Source organism: Anneissia japonica, unplaced genomic scaffold (assembly GCF_011630105.1).
Source record: "Anneissia japonica isolate Jap-2015-1 unplaced genomic scaffold, ASM1163010v1 scaffold287603_len31926_cov102, whole genome shotgun sequence".
Classification (NCBI taxonomy): Eukaryota; Metazoa; Echinodermata; class Crinoidea; order Comatulida; family Comatulidae; genus Anneissia; species Anneissia japonica.
In genome coordinates this window covers 1-10,064 of record NW_022758254.1, presented here as the reverse complement: position 1 = coordinate 10,064, position 10,064 = coordinate 1, and the positions used below count along the sequence as shown (strand labels likewise).

Sequence of the window (10,064 nt, the reverse complement as noted above, 5' to 3'; positions counted from 1 at the left end):
GCAAGGTAAAGAGGAAAACTGGAAGTTAAATCCTAAAAAGGCAATTTGTGTTGGGAAACTACCTATTTTTACAGTGAACTATTATTGACATATTTGTAAGCGTGTATGTTAACACACGCTGCAGGAAAATGACATAAGTTTGTTCATATGAAGTACTCAAATCAAATCAATTTCAGGAATTGTAGATACGACCAAAGGTTTTGGGGAGGGATCGAGAAACCTATACGGGCCTACATCAATGCAACTTGAGATTTGAATTATTCCTTTTCACTGATAAAAGTACAAAAAGCATAATATTAACATGCGAAAGAAAATAAATATAAACACACCTAAACAGTAGTATAGGCTAGGTCGCGGCAGTAAGTATATCTCACGCATATGCGTTAGGAACCGCCTTTTGTCGATGCACAATTCTTATTGAAAATAGTGTCAGTTAGTTCACCACTTTTGATATTGCTGGTTACAAAATGTAATAATTTTAAGCAGTTATAATACATGCAAAATTATTGATTGTACAATTTTGCTTCTTAGTAGTTTGGTTTGGAAAAAAGAGGGAAACGGACACCTTTTTCATATACAAACAATTCAAGTACAGAAAATAATATGCTAATGATTACACGTGCATAATGTTTTACCATTGGCTATAATTACTCAATATTTAAGCAAATCTTTGGGATAGTAAGCCTAACTACTTCATTTGAAAAAGCATTTGACAGTCTAGACTGGTCCTTTATGTTTAACAGATTGGAAAGCTTTAATTTAAGATATAGCTCTTGTGTAACCAATAATAAAAAGTGCATCACCTTTTTAAAAAGTAAAACCAGGTGTTCGACAGATTTCCATATTTATTTATCATCGCGTTAGAGCTTCTGTCTTTAAGGGTGGAAAATGACAAACGCACAAAAGGAATAAAAATAGATAGCAAAATTAAAATTGTTAGGACTATATGCCGATGAAACCTTTTTTTTTTACATTAGATGGCGCAACGCGAGGAAATTTCGTGCAAATCAGGAACTATCGCATGTGGCCAGCAAAAACGACGTTAATTTCACCTTTTGGAAGCTAAACTTGATGCCTCTTTTGTTTCACACACCAAAGATATATCAGACCTACGTATACAATCGTTTTTATTTCTCTTTATCGTGGTTACGAAAAAGCACATTTTTAGTGGGGTGAATATTTCAAGTCGGCGATTTAGCCTGACCCTAGGCTGACTATAAAAATCGGCCTGCGAAGGTATAATTTTAGTCGAGGTTCGCGTGATTTACGCCCGTATTTTTAAAACGAACTTTAGTCGAAATTCCAACTAGAACCTTATTTAGTCCTAGTTGCAACTTAAACTTAAATTTGTATTGATAAACAACGTACTCGAAGTTCTAACTACGACTAATCAAGTCCTAGTTTCAGCTCAGCTGAAGACGGCTGGCAAGCAACGACTTACAAACTAACCAATGAAAAGAGTTCATTTTAATAGCAGAAGAAATTTTAGAGCTGGTAACGCAGTATGAATATTAAGCTGCCCCCCTACCTTTCAAAAACGTATTTCCTCATATTAAAAATAGACAATCATTCGCCTAATTAATTTTCTATAATAATAACTATATTAGTCGTTAACATGTAACGACAGAGAATTTGAACAGTCACTGAAAATTTGCTTTCTTTGGAGAACTGTTATGGTTGAGCCCGAGCGAAGGCGGCGCCATCTTTTTTGTTGTTATGGTAATGCTACGTGACCGCAACGCGAGCGGATTTTGTACAAATCAGGACCTATCGCATGTGGCTAGCAAAACATGTTAATTTCTCCTTTTGGAAGCTAAACTTGATGTCTCTTTTGTTTAACACACCGAAGATATTTTAGACCTGCGTATACAATTGTTTTTATTCGTTTCACTTTATTATGAGTTACAAAAAACATGTTTTTAATGGGGTAAATATTTCAAGTCGGCTATTTAGCCTGACCCTAGGCTAACTAAAAAGAATCGGCCTGCGGAGGTATCATTCTAGTCGAGGTTCACGTAATTTAGTAGTAGTGCTCGTTCGTTTTAAGAATACGAAATGACGTAATTTTGCAGTTTTAGCTCAAACTACGACTAAAGTTCGTTTTAGGAATAACGGGGTTAATGTTCTGAGTGATTTCTATTTGACATCTGGTCTCAAATGTAATTTCAATCAAACAAAAGCTATTTGGATTGGAGCTGTTAAATCTCGATTTGATATATTGTCGGATAGTGTGGTTGAATGAAGGTAAAACTTTCAAGCCTTTGGGAATAAACTTTTCAACAAATCTTCAAATATTGCAAAAATTAACTTTAATGAAAAATAAAGAAAATACAATTTAGTGCAGTTGTTGCAAAGTATCTATTTGGTGACTGAGCCGTTGCGCTTCAACGGGCAGCGCACGTGCGCTAGCGAACTTGTTCGCAACCTGCCTGTAAAATGAGGGAATCCAGCGTTCCAACTCCAAAATAAATAACGTAATTACCAGTGTTTCGGTATGTTGTAATCATTATGAACCGTATTGATTGTTCTAGTAATATATCATGACTTGCATTTTGTATAATTAAGTGTTAATAGGCTTTCAACTTTAGACCTGTGCCTAGGCCAGCTGACGTTGTTCAGGCTGCTGTTCACGCTGATTCGTACAGCGAGGGATTCCCTCGTTTGATAAGTTTAGGTCACGTGACTCATACGTACTTGTTTACTGAGAGTAGGTGAAAGATTGCAAGAAGCAAATGCCATACAGGAGCAAATGAAACACCCAATAATTCTTGATCCTAAACACCATATCATAAAACTACTTATGCGACATGCCGATATTAAGTTGCTTCACCCCGGACCAGAACGAGTTTTGGCAGAGTTCAGAAGGAGATACTGGAGTCTCAGAGGCAGAGAAGTTGTCAAAGGACAACAGAGGCAGTGTCAAGTGTGTCAACGTTGGCATGCTAATCCATCCAATCCCAAGATGAGAGACCTGCCGGCCGCACGGCTGCAGCTTAAACCAGTTTTCCATTGCACTGGGATTGATTGTTTTTGGACCGATACACATAAAAGTTGGAAGGATAACGGAGAAGAGGTGGGGAATAGTCTACAAGTGCATGACTGTTGGTGCCATCCACTTGGAGCTATTTGAGAGCATGGATACAGCATGGATAAACGTAGGTTTATTTCCCGAAAGGGCCAACCTAGCTAAGATATATAGTGATTGTGGAACCAATTTCAAAGGTGGGGATAATTTCTTTAATTCAAAACACCAACAAACATCATACGGTAGGGACATTACTTCCCATGGGTCTCATTTACTAGCATACCCCTTCATATATTATCGTTTTGCTAATGTCTTACTGCTAAACATACTGTACCTCAAATTCAAGGCTATTCTACAGTTCTTTGCTTTTACAGTCCGGTTTAAATAAGCATTTTTTTCGTAATGTAGTCTTATTACAAGAGTTTATTATATAAAACAATATTCAAGAACCATTTGTTTTACAGGTGTGCATAAACCAGCATTCGTTGTGATATTGCAGCAGCAACTGTCCATAACCATGCCTTTTCTTGTCCGATGGTACCAAGCTAAATTAGTATGAATTATGCCGTTGAACAAATCTAGTTTGAAATATTAAATCACTGTGACTTGTACTAACATTTCTCGGAGTTTCACTCTTGCTGAAATATATAACAAAACAAAATCTTTAAAAAGAATAATAATGGTAAACTTATACAGTATATAGAGCGCATATTATAGAAACTGCTATTAAATGTATTACATCCCTTTATTATTGTATTAAAATAGGAGTAATATACATATATGTAGCTATTGACAGACTAGCAGTTACTTCTTTTTTAATCAAAAGAAAATTATTTTTTTTTTTTAGTTTTCAAAACAGCTTAGCCTACATTACAATTTCAATATCCCTTAAGGCCTAAAATAGGCCTAATGTATACACATTAAATTTGATTAAACTCTATCGTGTAAACGACAGCATCATCAAATAGCATGTTGTTAATAATTAATAGTACAGGACAGTAAAAATAAAACGTCAACAAAACATTATATTCACCTTTAGTAAGTCAGGTAATTTTCTGTCCTTCACAGATGCGTCTTCAAACAAACATTAATGCTTTCCTACTACAATGATTGAGTTGACTGGATTGAGTTTTCACTTAATTACAGTAGTAACTGAGACTTGAGTATCCTGAAATAAAATCACCACTTATGTTAGTATAGGCCTAGATTTGATACATTAACTTTCTGCAAATAATGATACAATTCTTTACACCACCCCCTCCCCGGTTAACCCTAAACAAATTATTTTATTAAAGCATCATGGACGTAGATTAGTGAGGACACGTCCCAAATGCAATTTACCACTCTTCTTATGGCATGCTGGGTCACTATGGGGAAATTAACTTACAGCTTGGCTAGGCCAACAAAAGGCCCAGGTTCTAGGCCTAGCCCTATATCCTCAATGCCGGCCTAGAGAGAACAGAGAACCTTAGTTCTGTCTGTCTCTGTACGGCGGTTAGGCTAGTATTACCGGTACAGCTAGCCTAGGCCTCTTCATTCAAGCCTTCATCTAAATACTCTAGGCCTAGGAGGCTAGCGGTCTGCTAGAGTAGTAAACTAACTAAATAATAAAACAAAACCAACTCTTACCACTTGATAGTGAATACAGTACTGCTAAAATACTTCCAAGGAGTATGTTTATAATTGCCTAACATCATGAAAGTCCAGAGAAAAATTCAAAATACTACCGCTTCCGTTGGCTCTACATGAAGTGACAATTAAAATTAGCTGATTGAAGTGACCAATCAGATTTGTGCAATTCGATACTAACATTAATTGGTTGGTAGGTGGGCTATCACAGTAAACAGGTTAGGCTGTTGATAACATTTTGCTTTCAATCTTAAAGCATTGTTGTTGTGAATAGGTGAGGGATAAGTTTAGGGGACTACAGACCCGCTCCCCCCCCCCCCATAAAGTTCCCATAAGGCTACCAATGTATTAGCGGTTCCAGAAATTTTTCATAGAGTTTGAATAGATTTTATATATATATTCTATACATTATTTTTTTTATAGATATAATTTTCAAAATAATTTTTAATATTTCATTTACAGATAATAACTTCCATAGCGTTCGTATTCATTTTATATATACTTTCTATAGAGAAACAATTTTACAAAATTATAAACGTTTCCATAGAGTTTTTATATATATTTTATATATATTTTCTATAGACTATTAAAAGTTACAGTTTTTAAAATGACTGTGTTTAGAATATTATACAGTTCTGCAGAATATACTATAAATAAATAAATGTATACTGAAATTTCATATATGTTATACTCTATATAGATTTTATATGTTCCTATAGAGATAATCCCTATAAAATTGTTATAATACATTAAAAAAAATACAGGTAAAGGACTATAATTTTTTATAGAATAAATATAGAAATTTTATAATTTTATTATAGAGAACTTGTCATATCATTTGTATAGAATATTCTATAGAATTTCTATAGAATATGCAAGATGTAAAACATGTTGGTAGGAATATACTGGTCAGACACGAATGTGTCAATAAAATATTGAATGAAACAACAAAAAAATTAAAAACATAGAAATTACATTAAATATGTGTATATAGTATGTTATAGAATTATATAGAAACTAGTTCCTCTATAAAACAATTTTATAGAAAATACTAAGATATTAATATCTGATTAGTCTCTATAGAAGGTCTATAAAGTTCTATAGAATTTTTATGTATGGGAAGTAGGCCAGAATGAAGTAGAGCTAGTGGTTGAAGCGGCCGCCGGTCGATAAACAGTAATGTGTATGGACCGCCAAGTGTGCAGTGTCCAATAATGTGTATGTTGGACAAGGTATCATCTACTACTAGGCTAGGGAGATACGGACATATTATATAGGCCTACAATTTCAGAGTGGTTATTCTTCCGACATGCCATAGGAGGGATTCATTAGACCTGTCTCTTATACACATCTAGATGTGTATAAGAGACAGAGGATATCGTAAAGATTGGTCTACCAATCAACGTTTAGAACAAATCAAAAATTTCATTAACTGATCATACAGTATTATTTGTGTGCAGAAAGAGATTAACCAAATAGCCTTTACTTGTATAATGTAGGTTTGACATAAGTTCTGGCAAAATGGTAGCAAAACGGAAGTTATATGCAGCAACCCTACTGCTATTGATTTGGAAGATTTAATTCAAATCCTCTATTTTGGCTTGAAAAATCTCATTTTGGATTTTGTTTTTCAGTATTGCTTTGGTTTTTTTTATTTTTGATTAATTTCATTTCACTTTCAATATATCTGCCAAACACGAAATCTTCATCAGTTTTATCAACAACAGCATTATCATCGTGCTCTTTAAAAGCTGATGACAATTTTTTTATTAATTGAAGTTCTTCATTTTCAATTTCTATTTTTTTCGTTTGGATGCTTTAGACGTCGGCCTGATTGCTAGTTCAGGAACTTCTGGACTTGGCGTTTCACATTCAGTTTGTGTATGGATTGTAGAATTTCTACAGGATCTTCTGAAATCTCATCACATTCATCTAAAACCTGCAAAAACAAAAATGACAATGTTATCTTCCTGTTATACTTCCTCCCATATGATGTGTTTAAGTGTTTTAGTTCTTTGTTTTATGTATAACATATCTTGTTGTATTGATTATACACAAAACTCCCTAATTTGTTATTTAATCTTTCTAGAAAGACTCCTTTTTCAGATTCACATGCAGTGAGATTTTCTGGATATAGTATGTATTACAAAAATAAATTAAATTGGTCATAATTTGTTGTGATTTGTATTGTATTTTGCAGACACCATCAACAACGAAAGATGGAATTTCAAATGAAATGGAACTTCCCAAATTGTTTGGGAGCGTTGGAAGGCAAGCATGTCAATCTTCAACCACCACCAAATTCAGGATCAGAATACTTTAATTATACGAATTCGTTTAGTATGGTACTTATGGCTCTGGTTGATTCCTCATATAAATTTGTATATGTTGATTTTGGTACCAATGGACGAGTGTCTGATGGTGGAGTTTTCTCTAAATGTTCATTAGACAAGAGACTAAAAAACAAAGCAATTGGAGTGCCAAATGCAAGTCCACTGCCTGGTACTAATGTAGATGTGCCTTACATGATTGTTGCAGATGAGGCATTTCCATTACGAGAAGATATTATGAAGCCGTATCCCCTGAGGCAGCTTACAAAAGAACAAAGAGTATTCAATTACCGCCTTTCAAGGGCTAAACGGGTGTTTGAAAATGCTTTTGGAATTTTTTAAAAATCGATTTGGAATTTTCCGAACAACAATCAGAATTAGACCAGAAAATGTGGAGCCTTTAGTGTTTGCATGTGCAGCATTGCACAATATGCTAAGATGCAATACAGAATACAATCCACCTGGTTTTGTGGATACAGAAAACGCTTCCACACATTTAGTTGTTGAAGGTCAGTGGAGGGGCCAACAGTCAATGGAACCTGTACAACTTCCAAGACACCCTAACAGTACAGCAGCAGCCAAACGTCAACGAGAAATATTGACACAATATTTTTCATCTGAACATGGTTCTGTAGAGTGGCAGAATGATATGGTATAGCAATCTACATTTATCAGGCATGTACCGTGCTTGCGAGCGACAGTAACAGACAAGGGTATTACTTTAAAAAAAATGTAGGTCTTACTTTTTTTTTTAAATGTCATTTAAGCTAGAAGTCCCACATTGGGTTACTGTCTTTTTATTTAAAGACAACATGTAAAAGGTGAAAAAAGAATTTTCAAACTGGTAATGAAGTCATACTTACATCTAATGTAGACTGCGAGGTCCTCCGTTTCATATATGGCATAAGCCATGAGCATTGTTCCAGCACCCACTGCTGTCTCTGGCTGGTCGTTTTTTAGCAGCGCTTCCGCTTGGAAGTGCTTTTCGGTACCTCATGAACTGCGTTCTAAGAGAATTTAAATGCCTCTTCACCTCAGCATCTGTTAGGTATGAAAACACCACTGATAAACCATGGTAAACGTTCATACATTAAAATGCTTAGTATAATAATTTAGAATTTATGTATTGTAAATAATATGTGTTGAAATAACGCAATTGCAATTGCTAAATGCATTGCAATTATTTTAACAGTTTAGTATATTTTTTAAAACCATATTTTTATGGTAGTGTTAAAATTTACTAAAATTGCAATGTGTTATTGATGAGATATACTACAGTAGTATTATATATTCTTTACCATTTACAATACATAATATGATCCCGGCAAGTTATTATTACTTATATCATATTGTTACTTGTTATAATTTGATAAGCTGGGCAGGTATGATGCGAGAGCCTCTTGGCGGGGCAAGTCCCAACGTTGGTAAGCCGCTGTCTCTTATACACATCTAGATGTGTATAAGAGACAGATCATATTGTTACTTGTTATAATTTGATAAGCTGGGCAGGTATGATGCGAGAGCCTCTTGGCGGGGCAACTATCTATCTGCCCCACATTTGAATAAATTTTGTTAAACATAAATACTTGTTGAAAGTATTATTGTAACGTCTCAGAGAGTTTTTAAAGACCTACCTACCACAAGAGCAAGACATTTTATAAATTTAAGATGAATAAAGTATTACATTGTCTACTTCCTATGTACTCAACTTTTTTTTTACTACATGCTGTTAATTATTCCTTAAAAAATTCCATACAAACAAACTTTCCATTAAAATATTACAAACATCATCACTATATTATCGTTATTCAACATGCAAAAAACTTACAAAACACCATCTTATGATGTGCATTGGTTAATATTGTTAGGTTTAAGTAAATTTATAACATTTTTTTATAATTGGAGGGAAAATTATCAGTTGGGACCTCCAAAATCATGGTATTTAGTCTCTAAATAGAGGGAGTCATTAAATGGAGGCAACAGCTAATTTTAACAGAGATAAGAATTCATCACCCTATCTAGGCAGGCTAGAAATGCGATGAGGAAGGGTGAGGGCCTGGGAGGCTTTTTAATTTTATTTTGCTAAAACCAAATATCACTCTTTGGTTATTTGCTACTATCCGCCTAGCCTATAGGCCTACAGTAATACTAAAAAGAAATATATGTATATATATATATTTTGCCTTTAATTAATTTATATTAATTCATCCCTACTACTACTACTACTACTACTAGGCCTATAGTACTATGCCTAGGGCCTAGTATATGCCAGTCTAGGGCCTAGTCATGTCTGTGTTTAATTTTGCATCTAAAATAGCCATGCCTAGGCTAGGCCTATTCTATCGTTATTATTATAGCACAGGGCATAGGTTTAGGCCTTGGCCTAACTAGGCCTAGCCTATAGCACTGCGGTGTATGACTCGGGCTGTGCGGTGTCGCACACTTCACAACCCGCGGTTCAGGCCTTTAAATTGGTACATGAACGTCAATTACCACTTTTCCCCACGATAACGCTAAATTCCTCAATCTTTTTTTGTCTCATATGCTTATTGCTGTAAATTTTTGCATTAACATCGTAGAGGCAGGGCTCATTCCTCCAAAGGTTTATTAGTACTTCCTCGGCATCTTCTGTCCATTCCTCTTGCTGTTGATGGGCCATTTGATCCATCGCGACAAGCTGAACTCAAAACTGTTTGATGACTGATGACCGCCCTCGATTGTAAATAAATGCACGCGATTGGTCAATCAAGCAGCCGACGAGTCGTCTCGTCGGGGAATATTAAACATGTTTAATATTTCCCCGACGACCAAAAACTACCCCCGACGCAGTCTCACGACTACCCATCGCGTCTGTATTCAACTCAGACAGGCCCGACGCGACGATAAATCGGGTCGGGCTGCGTCGGCCGACGCTGTCTGAGTTGGCCTTTAGATACCGTCTTCGACTGTAGTCGAAGACGGAAGTTGTTGCTGTTGAGCATGTTTACAGTGTTTACATGTATTGTGTATAATTACTATTTTCCCAGCTAGCAAAGCGACGTTGGCCCAACGTTGGTAAACGTTGGCAAGCGTCGGTAAGC

General features: G+C 35.4%; 1 protein-coding gene across 2 annotated transcripts; it reads right to left on the bottom strand.

Moving 5' to 3' along the window:
* Positions 1-6,245: 6,245 nt before the first annotated feature.
* Positions 6,246-9,661, bottom strand: LOC117125234. 2 transcript variants are annotated; one of them, XR_004448070.1, is made up of 3 exons: positions 9,478-9,661; positions 7,848-8,025; positions 6,246-6,593 (listed from the first exon to the last, which is right to left on the bottom strand). XR_004448070.1 is itself a non-coding variant. In XM_033271695.1 (2 exons), exons 1-2 carry the CDS (start codon positions 9,650-9,652, stop codon positions 7,877-7,879), a joined length of 324 nt encoding a protein of 107 aa, XP_033127586.1. In that variant the 5' UTR covers positions 9,653-9,661; the 3' UTR covers positions 7,347-7,876. The 2 variants fall into 2 exon arrangements, 1 of the variants encoding a protein (XP_033127586.1); XM_033271695.1 differs by lacking the exon at positions 6,246-6,593 and having other exon boundaries at positions 7,347-8,025.
* Between the last annotated feature and the right edge of the window lie 403 nt (positions 9,662-10,064).